Source organism: Hemicordylus capensis, chromosome 3, assembly GCF_027244095.1.
Source record: "Hemicordylus capensis ecotype Gifberg chromosome 3, rHemCap1.1.pri, whole genome shotgun sequence".
Classification (NCBI taxonomy): domain Eukaryota; kingdom Metazoa; phylum Chordata; class Lepidosauria; order Squamata; family Cordylidae; genus Hemicordylus; species Hemicordylus capensis.
The window spans coordinates 337546387-337562470 of NC_069659.1; the positions used below are offsets into that span (position 1 = coordinate 337546387).

The 16084-nt window shown below is 43.9% G+C and overlaps 1 protein-coding gene across 3 annotated transcripts in view; it reads left to right on the forward strand.

The window, feature by feature from the left end:
- The window catches only part of FNDC3B (fibronectin type III domain containing 3B), a 447770-nt gene that overhangs the window by 130049 nt on the left and 301637 nt on the right, over positions 1 to 16084 (forward strand). For all 3 annotated transcript variants that reach the window (XM_053308096.1, XM_053308093.1, XM_053308094.1), the window contains exon 3: positions 9250 to 9325. In XM_053308096.1, coding sequence (XP_053164071.1) covers positions 9250 to 9325 — 76 coding nt within the window. The remainder of the gene's footprint in view (positions 1 to 9249; positions 9326 to 16084) is intronic.

A 16084-nucleotide genomic window follows, 5' to 3' on the forward strand; every position in this document is an offset into this window, starting at 1 on the left:
CTTTGAATTACGAAATTGACAATGGGTTTTTTTTGGTCAGAGTGTGGGATAGTCCTGGTGTTCATTTTTTTTAAAGTCCAGGAACTAAATATTACTGAAGTAATTTAAATGATGTGTCTTTAAAGTGCGCTTGGTCTCCCCAGCTCATACCTTGTTTTGAGTTGTATGTTTTATTTGAAGGAGATTTGACCCCTGTGAATAATTCATGGGCATTTGCAAGCTGGAAGGCAGATGTCTTCCACTGCTGATTGAGCTGGGGTCATGGATGGACTGGCTTTTGTCAGTTTATTTTTATCTCTTCTGGGGCTCTGATTGTGGTATCATTGCTGTCCCTGTCTGTAGTAATCAGTGTCTTATGAATATCTTACTGCAAACCTAACATAATCATGTTAGCATTTTCCCTGCCTAGAACTTATAATTTAACCGTGACAATGGGCTCTTGCAGAATTACTGTTATTGTAAAGCTTATGTATGCAGTAATTTCTCCCATCTCTCCTTTTTTAAACTTCAAACATCTTGATGTTATTTCTGAAATGGGGTCTTTGTCTTGCTATTTATGGAAAGGTTGTTGCGCTCGTACTAAGGATAGCTTAGCACCTTCTGGTACTGTGATAGTCCCAGATGGATTTCAGGAATTTTGAGGGTTGTTCTCGGGGCTTTTAGCACTCCATTTTGGGAGCCATGTGGCAGAAGGAAGGGAGCAAGCTGAGGCTGGAATGAGAGGCGAGCTGTCAGTCTCTGGCTATGGAGTTTAGATGTGGCTCAACCATTGATCGCTTCTCTTTTAATGAAAGGTTTGGAAATCATACAGTCTATCAACTTTTGGAGAATAAGGCCAGAAGCCGACATTACCGCCTGGCTGGTGCCAAAAACAGCAGTCCTGGCTGCTGCCACTGATCTGCAGTAATGTTTTGTAAAGCAAAATGGTTTGTATCATGGTCAGGGTTTGTGTATGCCCCTTTTGGTTGCCACATAGGGAGGCTGGGAAAACTGGAAGGACACACATTCTACTTTCCCACATATTACTGGACTGAGGAGGAGAGTTGGTCTTATGGTAGCAAGCATGAATTGTCCCATTTGCTAAGCAGAGTCCACCCTGGTTTGCATTTGAATGGGAGACTACCTGTGAGTATTGTGAGATGGTCTCCTTAGGAATGGGGCCACTCTTGGGGAGAGCACCTGCATGCTTTGCATGCAGAAGCTTCAAAGTTCTCCTAGGCATCTCCAAGATAGGGCTGAGAGAGACCCCTGCCTGTAGTGTTGGAGAAACTGCTGCCAGTCTGAGTAGACAATACTGAGCTAGATGGACCAACGGTCTCACTCAGTATAAGACAGCTTTCTATGTTCCTATGATGGAGAAGAGGGCCACCATCCATCTCTGTGGACCTGGAGATTCAGCCTGTGGAACATCTTGGAACTATGGTCTCTGTTTAGTGCAGGGGTTTTTAACCTATGGTTCAGGGGCATTATTAGGGGACAGCCCATAGAGCATGGGCCTCCATCAAAGTGCTCAAAGCCTGTCGTTGCTCTCAATCAGCTCCTGCTTGCGAGAGGGTGATTGGGTTGCTCCTTCTCTTACTCATTTATGAGGGAAGAAAACCTATCTGTCCACTCGCTGGCATGAGGTGGGCAGCAGAGGAGGTGGCGGTGGAGAAGGCACTGGGGGTGGCAGTGGCAGCAGCACAGCGGCTCTTGCTACTGAGCTTTTATTTCATCCCAAACCCCTGACCTTTGACTGGCAACAAAAGAGGAGGCGACAAAGCAGAGGGTGGTGCAGAGGGGCCAGCCACACCTCCATCTCTGGGGTCTCTCCATACAGCACAGCACAATTGCCATAGCATCTGGCCTTGCTGTTTTCAACACTCTCTCAAAACGCAACTTTTAGGACATGCTTATATCACTTATTTAGGGCCAGTCGTCATGAAAAAAGCAGTTTGCTGTATGAATGGCACCTTGCTGCTACCGTGTTGAAGCTGTACATTCCTCCCTCGTATGAGGGATGAACTTCCCCCTACCCTAAGGGTAGCACAGGAGGAGTGAATTGCCATTTGGAAAACCTCCTGGTGAGCTCATCCATCGGGACTAGAGTCTGTCACTGCCTGCGTAGTGTTACAGCCTTATTCAGGGTTCAGCCACCAGTATTCCCCATAGCAGGGATTTCCAGATGTTGACAGATGTTGAACTCCCATCATCTGCAATGGCCTTTGGGGATGATGGGAGTTATAGTCAACATCATCTGGGAATCCCTAGTGCAGGGAACACTGATAAATCAGCTCTTGGGGTTTGTGTGTGTGTTTGCTAAGAATTTATTTAAAACCTTCTGAATTTAGCATTCAGAATAATACAGTATACAAAAGCAGGCAATAATAACAGATTGATTTACCTTCACACAATGCTTGACTCAAATCATACAATTTATGAGCCTTCTGTACTATAGTCTACATATCCTGCACGTGGGTTACCTAAAGACTTCTGGTTGGTCACTGCGGGAGACAAGATGCTGGGTGAGATGCGCCTATGCAGGGCTGCTCTTAAGTTTATTGTGGCATACTTGTGATAGCAAGCATGGTTTGTCCCCTTAGCTAAGCAGGGTCCACCCTGGCTGCATTTGAATGGGAGACTAGAAGTGTGAGCACTGTAAGATATTCCCCTTAGGGGATGGAGCCACTCTGGAAAGAGCATCTAGGTTCCAAGTTCCCTCCCTGGCTTCTCCAAGATAGGGCTGAGAGAGATTCCCGCCTGCAACCTTGGAGAAGCCACTGCCAGTCTGTGAAGACAATGCTGAGCTAGATGGACCGATAGTCTGACTCAGTATATGGCAGCTTCCTATGTACCCCTTCATCTGGCCCCCAAATACCACATTCCTTTTAAAACACATTGATTCTGGGGGTGCTGATGTACTGAGCACTTCAGCTACTCTGCAGGATCCCTTCCCTGAACTCTTTCTCGCTCTGTGCCAAGTAGGATACAACCTTTTCAGACATTGATTAAAATAAACTCAGACAGGCTCACACTGTGATCAGGATACTGCTGCTTGCAAAGTTGTATAATGTAAACAGTCACTATAAATAACCCTCTTTTTCGCATTTGTGTTTGGGAGCCCTTAATACAGGAAGATGCAGTGTGCTTTGAAATGGCTTTTCGGTGTGGTATTTTCTTGTGTAATGAAAAGGGCGACAGCTGTGACTTTTTTTAGTCTCTCTCTATAGCATTGCCAGGTTGGAAAACAGTGCACAAAGAATGGATTTATCTTCTCATTATAGATATGAAACACCCCTCCCGTTTCAGTTTGTATATTGACATGTTGCTTTAAACTATAACAAAAAGATGCTTTCAAGCGCCCTGAAACGGGTTGATGCATGTTTGTTGGTGCAGATGTTACTGCAGCTGGCTAACTTTTGCAACTAATTGCTCATAGGAGAAAAGAGTTTTGTGTGGCTTTCATGTGGAACAGAAAATTTGGGTTTGGATGTGCTAAGTGTGGTCAGGGAGTGAGCCTAGACACCTGGACACCACCCACTGGGCGTAGTCTCAGGCATTAATTGAATTGCCAGATTACTAATGGCTGCCTCTTGCAGAAATGACCTCTCATGAGATCAGAAGCGCTTCACCATAACCAGGAAAATTGCACATTGTGATAAAGGAGATGCCATGACTTCATCTGAGTTAGCTCTTCTGATGTTCCGTTGCTCGTGCAAGCAGGCCACTTGAATAAGCCGTTTGTAGATGGAATTAGCCTGCTGCAACAAGGTCTGTATTGGGATGTTAGTGGGTTTTGTACCATTACCTTGCACAGCTGTTCACAAAGTATAAGAGAATGGGTCTCTGCCCCAAGGAACTTACAATCTAAAACTTGACCCAGAGGAGGCGACTGAGAAGCAGGAGGATGTGGCAGAGACAGGAGAAGAATAGGCGTTGGTCTCAGTTACTTGCACTTAGGCTGACTCATGGAGATTATTTATTTATTTATTTATTTATTTATTTATTTATTGTTAAATTTATATACCGCCTTTCATTAAAGCAATCTCAAGGCGGTTTACAGCAAAAAAGGCCAAGTTAGCAGGGGAGAAGTTGCATGCAGCTGAGGGGAACAAAGTGTGATCCGGGAAGATAAGATAAGATGGCAGAAGTTAAGGCCGTAGATCAGGGCTGCACAACTCAAATGCCCTGGAGGGCCGGAACCATCCACAACTTGGTGTACAGGGGCTGAAGTCAATGTTTAGCACATTATTACATTAAAATTAAAAATATTATTAGTTACTTGTGGATCTATTCTCCCTGTCAATGGACCCATAGTTTCAACCAAGGATAGTGGCCAGAGAAAATGTCTTGTCCCTGCTCAATCAGTGGGGCTGCTGGAGTGCATGCCAGCCCCAAACAATGCCCTCTCCTCTCCCTAAACTCTTGTTGCTAGTTTCAGGCTGCAGTCCTAGGCATGCTTACATGGGAGTAAGCCTCACTGGGCACACCATGGAGCATATTTCTGAGAACGCCATAAGGCAGTTTCCAGGATGGCGCCATAAAGCTGTTTCCAGCTCCTGTGTTGCTGCAGGGTACCTGAGGGCCAGTAGAATAGTCCCTGTGGGCCGAATCTGGCCCCTGGGCCTTATGTTGTGCAGGCCTGCCATAGATTAATAGGACATTCCTGATGGGCCATAGAAGAAAGACAATATTCTTGCAGAGTGGAGTTACATGATTTTGCAAAGGGAGTGAATATGGGGAGCAAATGAGGGAGAAGATTTAACCCCTGCTAACTTGGCAAAGAGGCACCTTTTAACATGGTGAAACTCTTATATTTTGCAGGGGGAGAGTAACTGGCCCTATCCACCCCTAGCACAGTACCTCCAGTGACTGTTGCTGGCGTCTATCTTACGTTTCTTCTAGATTGTGAGCCCTTTGGGGACAGGGATCCATCTTATTTATTTATTATTTATCTGTGTAAACCACCCTAAGCCATTTTTGGAAGGGCGGTATAGAAATCGAATTAGTAGTAGTAGTTTGTTTGTTTGTTTGTTTGTTTGTTTGTTTGTTTGTTTAATTTTCTCTCCCGCTCTTCCTCCAACAAGCCCATAGCGGTGTACTACATACTGACGTTTCTCCTGACAATAACCTTGTGAAGTAGGTTAGGCTGAGAGAGAAGTGACTGGCCCAGAGTCACCCAGCAAGTATCATGGCTGAATGGGGATTTGAACTCGGGTCTCCCCGGAACTAGTCCAGCACTCTAACCAGTATACCACGCTGACTCTCTCTTTATCTGAGGATAAAGCCAAGGTTTTACTTTGCTCAAAGTGGCTGATGAATTCCCAAACCTTCTGAGTTCTCTCTCTTTGACTGCATTATCAAGTGATAACTTGCTTCTCTAAATCAGGCTTCTTGCCCCAGCAAGGAGGTATGGGGACTTTGGATTGAACATACTCAGGAGTGGGTGACATTCTTAAGGATGGGAGAATTAGACAGCATCATGGATTAATTTGAATCAGGGATCCGTTTTCTGATGTTTCAGTATTTACAGATTAAAAGTTGAATTTTAATAACAGCAAGGAATTCTCATATATAAACCCCAAATGGATTTTGAAACTCTACAATAGGACCTGGATAATCAGAAGAGAGATTATTAGCAAAGCTATGTGTTCTGATCTGCAGGAAGCTGAAAGTGGTTTCAAAAATAGACAGGGGAAGATGTTTTTAATTAACTCAACAGAGGGACAGTGTGACCTTATTTGTAGGGACAGGTCAAAATACAGTACTCAATGGACACAGCAGCCATAGAGAGTTTTTATACAATACTTTATTTATGGAGTTATATGCCATTTAGACAATAAAAGATCCGTTGCGCATAGTTGGAGATGTAATCAAGACCAAACTATCCTATATAATAAAAGCCTAGACCGTGATCCCGTGTGCCCGTGTCTTTTGGGGCCGTTCTGGGTATGCGCGGAGCTCATGCGCAGATCGGCCCAAAAAGATACGGCCGCCCAGAGACAGGCAGCCATGTTGGACCAGGCCGCCAGAGAAGAGGAGTGCGGGCCGAGGTGGAGGTAGCCGCGGCGGGGCGACTGGCCCCAATGGTGGTGGCTGCCGCCACAGCAAGACTGGGAGGAGCAGAAGCGGCGGGCGCAAAGTGTGGCCGAGGAGTGCGGGCCGAGGCGGGTGAGGCGGCAGCGGGCAACCCCCCCCCCCACTAGAGCCCGTTATTACAACGGGCTTACACATACTAGTCTCAAATGCTTATGGTGGGAATATTTGACTATACAATTTTGGGATGAGGAAAGATTGAACTAGGAATATTGGAGAAATAATAGGATGCAACTTTTCTTTGGACCCAAGAGTTCTTCTTTGGGGTCAACTTAAAAATGTGTTGAATGTCACCCTCTGCAAATTTGGTTGGAAGTCTGTTCACAGTGGCCAAAGTATTGGTGACAAAATGTTGGAAACAGCAGCAGATGCTCACAGTGGATAGCTGGAGTAAGACTATGTGGAGAGGGTTCTCATGTATAAAACTACATTTTAAAGGCAACTGTTGGATGATACTAAATCTGTGCACAGTGTGGGCATATATAGTGCACATACAGTTATTCACATGTTACATTCAGCTCACTTACTGTATTTAGCCAAATCCAAGACTAAGTTTTCCCCAAATTCTTTTATGTTAGAATTTGGGGCATCGTCTTAAATTCAAGGTCTTCATACATTTGGGTATATATTAGGGCCTGTGTTTAACCCGTATTTTTAAAATATGGGTGATCAGGTTTGTCTCCCAGGGGCAGGGGCGTAACTATAATAGGGCAAGGGGAGACAGTTGTCTGGGGGTCCACTGCCGGGGGGGGCCCTAGAGGCAAGTCACATGACTGACTCCCCCAGCCGCGCACCCGCCCGGCCTTCCTTCAGTTGTATTCATCCTCCAAAATTGATGTGAGTGTTAAAACCTGGAGCTACCAGAACAGCGTCTTTCTTAGTACCATTAAATGACTTGCATCATCCACAATTTACAAAACCTTTTTAGAAATAATTTAGGATGATGTTCTGTTGTGGCACATAGGCTATCTCTCTCTCTCTCTCTCTCTCTCTCTCTCTCTCTCTCTCTCTCTCTCTCTCTCTCAATTTAACTATGCTTTTTGTTACCGCTATTCAGCCTCATTTAAGATTTCTTTACTTCATGAGCTGAGCTTCTTCAGTTGGGGGGGGGGGGCATTTTAAAATCTTGTCTCTGGGCCCACTCCAACCTTGCTACGGCCCTGCTCAGGGGCATCTTCTGTTTGGGTAAATATGTCTTTTATTCAGGTAAATACACTTCCTATCTGTGCCCTGCATTTGAGGGGGTGGGGCTGTACTCAGTTTCACTTTTAAAGTGAACTAGCCAACCCCGCACAGAGCATCTGTGCGCTCTTTGGGGCTGGCGGTTACCTCTCCCCCCCCCTTCTGCCCCAGTCTCTGCTTCCAGGCCCAGTCGCCTCTCCTCCCCACCGCCACTTCTTCCCCTCCACTTTCTTTCCCCCCTCCTGGGCCTTGCCTCCGCGGCCTGCTGCCGCCGCCGCAACCAATCCTCCTGGGTGCGCCTCAGCCAATCAGGCCCACCTGCCACACAGCCAGTCAGCTGGGCGCTGGGATGCACATTCCATGGCACACCCACGAGAATTAATATAATAGATGCGCATACAGTCATTCACACAATGGGCAGACATTGGTATGTATGTACAACATAGTGTCTGAATAAAGCTTGAACGTTGCCAAGATTTATTCTTTCTGTGTTATAAACTTATTTGTGACTAATAAGTGATGGATGATGGATTGAACACTATGTGAATGTTGTTTCAATGTAACATAATAAAACTTTAAGCAATATTTTTTAATCTATAAAAAGGCTAATTGCTACAGATAGAATATTCAAATTGCCTGATGTAAACTCAAAAACTGTGCTTTTCAGTGGAGACAGTTGGGGTGTGACTCAGCATAACATCTTTAGTAACCAAGGAATGAGAGATCAGTGGCGTATATGCATATGCAAATCAGCCCTGCTGATTTGGGGATTCAATTGGAAAAAGGCAAGATGGTCAGTGTGCATTGCAATACAATACAAAAGCTTTTTAAAAACTTTTTAAAAAACCAATTGTAAAAGGCAGGCCATAAACAGAAAGGTAATGACACCAGCGCTTAACTGGGGAGACTATTCCATAAATGGGGTGCCAGCACTGAAAAGGCCCTCTAATGCCTTGCATTACACATTCAGTATCTCTGTGTGTGTAGATTGTCTTCTTTCTGTATGGACTTTTGGGCTTATAGGGAAGGTTCTTTCTCTTAAATAAAAAGTATAAGGGCCTATCGATAAATTAGTATGTCCAACATCAGGAAGTGGGGTAGCAAAACTGGGATCACCAATTCAAAAAAAAAAGGGGGGATTGGTCCCGTTCTTCAGAGTGAGCCAGATGGGAAAGGAGGGTTTCAAACTGCCTATCCAAGGTGAAATATGCTTCATGAATGGGTCCCTAAACTGACACTGCATCTGCGGCATTCACAGTGGCTGACACAATGGAGTGTCAACCTAGTTGCGGTGCATACCCACAAGTTTTACAGTTGTGCAAACATAAAAATTGCTTTATTTGTATTACACGAGAATAAGGCCACCATTTCTGAAACTTCTGATGCAACTGGACTGATGTAGTGTTGTGCAGTATGTCAGCCAGTGTGTTCTGGCATCCTGAGCTTTGTTGGCTTAAAATCTATGCTAACAAGTCTGTCTTAAATGCGCTTTTACACTGTGTTTTCAAGCACTGTAAAATCATAGATTCACTGGTGGTATTCAGGTGAAACATTCATTTTCAAAATTTGTAATTTTCAGTTTCTCTTTCTCTCAGTCCCACCTCCCTCCAACATCATAAGAACAGCCCTGCTGGATCAGGCCCAAGGCCCATGTAGTCCAGCATCCTGTTTCACACAGTGGCCCACCAGATGCCACTGGAAGCCTACAGGCAGGAGTTGAGGGCATGCCTTCTCTCCTGCTGTTACTCCCCTGCAACTGGTACTCAGAGGCATTCTTTAATTTAATCCCTTTCTGGGTTTAAATATGGCATAATTCAATAATGCAACAAATTTCAAAACTGTATTAATTCCAGGACTTAATTGGCTGAATTAACTAGGCGTATCAGTTTGAGCTGTATTTATATTCTGCGAAATGTATGGGAAAATGTAATTGAACAAAATAATCAATTGTAAATGAACAAGAATTTGAGATCAGCATTTTTATTTTGGCAGGTCATTTTTGTTCAAGTTAATCCAGGTGAAACTTTTACAATAAGAGGTGAAGATGGAACGCTTCAGTGCATTCAAGGTAAGGAAGCCTTTCTAAGAATCCATTTCTGTTAATATCAGAATACATTTTCCCTGTGTGAGATCTTTGGTTGATCATCTTTGCTGTCCTTTCCTTCTTTATTAACACCCCACCCCCGCAAAACCTACCATTATAGTGTCTAGCATAGCCAGTCTTTTAACATTTTCACTTTGCAAAAGAGCTGGTGCAGATAATTTTCAGCTCAATGTTGCCATTTCCAAGGAATCCATATATTTAAAACAGAAGCATAATTCCAAAGGAGGCATCTCCCCCTAATAAAGATGCAGCAACTTTGAGAAGTACCTTCTGCTTTTTTGCCTGACTTCAGATTGCTTTTTTTGCTTTTTTGCTTCACCTCACGCTATTGCTTTGCATATCTTCAACACAATGCATCATTCCTTATGGCATCAGATGTGGCCACGATTAGAGACAAGATGTTGGGTGTCATGAGTTACGTCCAAATGGAATTTCCATTTGGTCAAACTTGGTGTTCTGGTGATCAACACATTACAGTCAGGAAAGATACCTTCCCTGCCCCTGGAGATGTCTTTGCTTTCCCTTCTACTGTTTGGTGAAATCTGCCTGCTTATGTCATCTTGAACTTTCTGCTGTGCATTCCATGTCTACATGGCACCCATTTTACAATTTTTGGGAGTGTGTTGTGGATTGATGGATGGATAGTCCTGTTTCTGGTAAGGGTTCGCATATGTGTCTCTGGAGCCGCTCTGTGGTCTCTGATTTCCTCCCAGTACAAGACAACACCAGGGTGGTGCAATGGGTGGAACCTGATATAGTGTGACAATATTGACTAGTCCAGTCCAAGGTCTGTGATGTAGCAGAACTGATTTTGAGTCTCACTAGAAAGAAGAGGAGCCTCGCTGATGAGCAGCTGCTTTACTGACAAGAGTGGAAGGACAGGCTATTCATTCTCTGAAAGTAACTCTCTGGGCCAAGCCATCACTGAGTGATGACCTGGAATGAGTGTTGACCACGTGCTTCACATATGTTATCTTGATAATCTGTAAAATAGCCCTGTAAAGTGGTTCAGGGAGATGTAATGGCTAGAGTGTTAGACTTCAGCCACAGAGACCTGGGTTCAAATTCCCATTGAGCTGTGAGGATCACTGAGTGAGTGACCTTGGACAGGCATAGGAAGCAGCAACTCACCAGTATTTTCCACGTCAAGTTATGTGTAGACATAATGGCCTATACGTTAGTGGCAGGCTCAGTATTGAGCTGCAAATGCCTTCTCTTCTTTTTCCTCTCCTCCAATTCTTAATCATGGTTATGGCTCATGTCAGCACCAGCTATAACCATGGTTAGGGCCAATGGTCTGACTTACACTGAGTCAAATCTAGGTCCGTCTAGAGCAATACTGTATACTGACTTAGTAGTGGCGCTTCAAAGTTTCAGGCAGGAGTCTTTCCCAGTCTTACCTGGAGACTTCAGGGATTGGAACTGGGACCTTCTGCATGCATAGGCTGTTATAACCCCATCCCTAGCAGCCAGATGTCCTCCCATTCAAGTCCTAACCAGGCCTGACCCTGCCTAGCTTTCAAGATCAGGAGAGGAGAGCTGGTCTTGTGGTAGCAAGCATGACTTGTCCCCATAGTTAAGCAGGGTCTGCCCTGGTTGCATATGAATGGGAGACTTGATGTGTGAGCACTGCATCCCCTCAGGGGATGAAGCCGCTGTGGGAAGAGCAGAAGGTATCAAGTTCCCTCCCTGGCTTCTCCAAGATAGGTCTGAGAGAGATTCCTGCCTGCAACTTTGGAGAAGCCGCTGCCAGTCTGTGAAGACAATACTGAGCTAGATAGACCGATGGTCTGACTCAGTATACGGCAGTTTCCTATGTTCCTATGTGATTGGGTGTGTTCAGGGTAGTATGACTGTAGATAGTCACAGTTGCTCAGCCCAACCCACCTCACAAGGTTGTTGTAAATATAAGGAAGAGTTGTGGATTACATATAGCCATCTTAATTGTCTCAAAGGAACGGCGAACTAAAAATATAATATGTGGCATAATATTTTCTCTATATTCAGAGGCTGAGAGAACAGTAGCTTGCCTAAGACCACCTAGTGAGCTGGTAGATAGGGAACAGTATGAAAAGGAAACATTCTTGGACAATCACTGCAGTACCAAATCCCTGCAAATCTCTACCTTGTGAATATCTTGGGCTTGTCCAAAGAGAGACACGGAATACCAGAAAGTAAATGTCAAGTTAGATTTTCCTTGCTTTGGCCACATGAAAAGTGTAACATCAATATATAATTCACGAGGAACATTGAAGAAAAGCGTGCTTGTGCTGCTTACTGGGACGGAGAACCTTTTCAAGTAAAGCTCACACCTTAAAAAATTGCTCTCTGTAACATTGCCAATTTCTGGGAAAGGTGGTGCTAGCAGCCATGCATACTGTGTGTGAATCATTCATGGTAAGGAAGTCTACCCCAAGGCAATGTGGTGATGGTGGTTGTTTTCCTTGCACTGCTTGAAACGACTGATCATGAAAGCAAGAGACTAATCGTTTGAGCTCCACATTAAGAAAGGCGCAATTCAGTCGTGACCTGCCATAGAATCCTCTCATCAGATGTGTAGGCTGACTTGCCCACCCCCTCTTTCATTTAAAGTAGAAGTGGAAAGGAATGAATGAAGGTGACTTGTGCTTGGGACTTTCTCTGCTGACTTCTGGCTTCTTGAGAAGCAAAAGTCCGAGGAGGGACGCATAGCTTCAGTTGGTGCATTTTAAAATGTGCTATTAAGGCAATTGCCTGGGGCTTTGATTGTAAAGGAATTGGCATGAATTATGCCAACTCTGGACCTGTGCACTGATTTGAAAAGCAAATAGCAGTTTGGAGGCCACTTGACTGTCTCATATCTCCTTGTGCAATTCTAGTTCTGGCTCCAGATCCCATTCCCAAGGCCACTGCCATGTTTATGCCAGTATAGCAACCGTTTAAAAATGTACAGGAGAACCTTGTTACTCACGAGGGTTCCATACATCACCTACTACCGTGAGTAACGGAACCCCGTGTAATGAGACATTAGGTCTATGAGAAAAGGGGGGTTAGGTTCCAGAGTGGAGGAAAAGCCCCCAAACAGTCCCCCAAAAGGTCAGAACTTACTCTGGCATGCTCCACAGGTCCCCCATGTGTTCAGGAATGCCCCTCCCAACCATGAAAAATCAATTTTCCTCCAGAAATGAGGAAAAAAGTCAATTTTCCTCCAGAAATGAGCCACAAAAGGGATCCTCCTGTCTTTTCCTGGCTTCCTAGACACAAAATGGTGGCCGGAAGTAACCTCCATGGTCACTTCCAGCCCTCTAGGAACTGCGGATACATGGGTTTTAACCAATTAGTATCCGCAGATACTGGAAATGGGTGTCAATAAGACACCCCGTGGATACGCAGAACTGTGAATAGCGGTTCTGTGAATAATGAGGTTCTCCTGTATATGATGACAATACAGTAATGGTGGGGCAGCTCAGGCATAGGGCTGTACAGATAATTAGAGGCATCAGAAGGTATCTCTGAACTTTCCCTCACAAGTGGGAGGGTTCCACATTTCAAATTCTGCCCCATGTATAGCCCCAAATCAAAATGTGTGGATATTCAGTTTATGCACATGTGTTCTAAGATGGACATTGCTGTATAGAGTGTTTTGAGTTTCTCTGTACTCTTTGTAGTTCTCAGTCTTGAAAGCTGGTGACACTCTCAGATCAGTCAAATCCGGGTTTGGTTGGTATTCTGACTGTAGTGCTGATTGAATTTTAATGAAAAACATTTGTGTTAATGTTTTGGATTTTCATGTTCTCCCCCTGTAGCACTCATTTCCTTCATGAAGAAAGGAAACAGTGTGTTGAAATATGCGCACAAGGGGATGCTTCTTTGCTAGTTACACACCAGCCTGACGGACTGCTACTTGACAAGTTATTTTTCTTGTAAACCTGGCCTTAGAATCAGACAGTTGACTGATTTTAAATATATGCATATTTCAGATATATTTATTATATTTTATGTACTCCTTGTTCCATTGAACTCAAAGATGGCATATATCATGGCTGCAAATATTTAATAAAGAGAAACATTTTAAACTGTTTTTAAACCACCTGTAATTGCCAAAAAAGAGAAAAAAGTTTCCATTTGTTTTATACTTAAAATCCACATTAAAAGGACCTCTGCTGTGCATGTTAAAGAGATCTGGAGCTCTAGCTCTGTAAGTTCCATTCCACTGCTGTTGCTGTGGAAATGGCATCACAGTTTGGTAGCATTAGCAATATCATTAAGGTTATCACGACTCTTGGAAATGAACCACTAGAATCTGCAGGCAGGAAGATGGAGCAATTAAACTAGGTCATTTAAACCTTGCTAACCAGTAACACTCACTCGTTGAATGTTGCTCACATAGATAGAGTTGCCAGGCAATCTGGAATCCAAAATGAGCAGTTGCCTTTCCCCGCTTACATCTATACTAGGCTGAGCCCTTTGGATATTGCAGTTCAAAAGCTTCTCGAAAAATAAATATCTTCTCTTTGTGATACGTTGCAACAAACCTGCTAGATGGGAGATGGTGAAACACATCTTTGGACTATGGACTGTGCTGCCCTCAGGGACATATTCTTGGAGGAGCACTTAGGCAAGCAGGGGAGATCTGCGAAAAATCCTCGCATATGATTTGCGATGGCTATGAACATGTTAAGAGCAAACCTCTTGGTGCAAGGGCACAGCTCCTGCTGCATCTTCAGAGTGCATGTCAGCCACTGATAAAATCAAAATTAGGGTCATTGCTGTCTCAAGAGGGCTGCTGCACTATGTAAATAGGAGTGAATTTATGGCTTTATAAAGCTGTCCTGAGCAGATGGGAAACAAAAGCAGACAAAGGAGCTCTAGACCATGGTTTGCCTGGAAGCTCAAACCATTATGTGGATCCTTAAGTATGACTGGCACCAACTGTGGCTTCATGTTGCATCTTTATATCCAAACTTAGCCTGATGGAAGCAGAGCAAGACAAGATACAAAAACCAGAGAGACTGAGACAGACAGTAACATAAATTGCTTGATTGGTTTGGGTGGCAACCAGTGAACACAAGAAACTGAATACACTTCTTGACCTAGAATTCAGACTAAAGACGGTTGGGCCCATTTCTATACACACACAGCCAAGTATATCAAAATAAGGAGGAACTGCTTACCACATGAGCCCAAGGCCACACCCAGACACAGAGCCCAGGAAAAATGGCAGGAAGTTGCCCCTCTGCTCTCTTCACAACACAGAAGGGAGATCAGGATTCCTGGGTGATTTGCAGCAGATCTGATCAACAAACAGATCTGCAAGGGTTTCCAGCTCCCAATTCCTTAGCAGCAGCAGCAGCAGCAACAAAAGGTCCCTGCTGAAATGAAGAAAGCTTGGGGGACGTAATTCTGGAAGGCAAAGAGCACTTACAGAGGCAGGGGAGAGCAGTGAACAACCCTCCCTGACACACGTATGCTTTGCTGCTCAGGAGGCCTCTGGCTGCAAGGATGCAACCTGTTGCTGTGTCCTTGGAATGTTTCTCTGCATGTCAGCCAGTGTTTAAGCAGTTTTTTGTGGGCAGGAATATGTTCAGCTATAATGTGGAAACATGGTTCAGCTAAACAAACCATGGTTGTGTATTATGTCTGAACCTAGACTTGGTGAGTAAATAAAAGGTAAATAAAGGCAAATAAGTAAATACATAGAGGTAAATAAGTTAATATATAGATCAGGGGTAGGCAACCTTGGCTCTCCAGCTGTTGCTGAACTACAGCCCCCATAATCCCCAGCTGCAATAAATTATGGCTGGGGTGATGGGAGTTTGCCTAGCCCTGATATATAGACGAATAGGCTGTTCTGCACCCCTATCCCAGAGAGGACAACCTAGGGAGCTTGATTATATCAGGAGTTCCCAAACATGCGTTCCCAAATGTTGTTGGACTACAATTCCCATAATCCCTAGCCACAGTGGCTAAAGGGCATTGGGGAGCTTTTGGACTAGATCACGACCCTCTTGAATGCAATTCAGACTTATTGTACTGTCCCTGTCATCTGTTCCTTTACAGGAGGAGATTGTCCTGTGAGATGCTAAATAAACCATCAAGAGAGGCTAAATTAGGGTTCATTGGCAGCATATAAATTTCAATACAATACATAAATAATTTAGAGGCCCTCATGCTCCCCCCGTTTCAGTACAAATTATATAATTTTGTTTCGGTATCTAGTCCTGTTCTTGAACTCTCAAGGTGAGTGGCAATAATTTAAATTCAATAGAATGGAAAATTTGTTCTCATAACAGAACATACTATTGAAAAGGTCATTTCAATGCTCTGATTGGAAGGTTGTGATATTTACAAAGACAATTGCACTGAAGTGGTCCAATATGTACTTTTCTGAACCTACATCCCCAGTCTGCTGAGCTGAGGGACCGTCATATAGTTTTCTTCAGTACTGTAGTCTTAAGTTTTTTGAGCCAATTTGCATTGTGCATAGCAGGAAAATGTTGTTAAGAGTGCTGAGGGAAAAGGAACTAAGAAGCAGTGTGAATGCATTATGATAATCACCTTCTCTATAAATTAAAAACTGACCCAAGATTGCCAGGAGAGCATACTGACTAATTAGATAGATATAAGTTTATTTGATCGTTGACCAGCAAACATTTACAATAAACCAGTACGTATTTTACAAATAATATAACAAAACCTGGCCACAACAGAGATAATATCAGTGTCCACATTAGTCAAAAGATA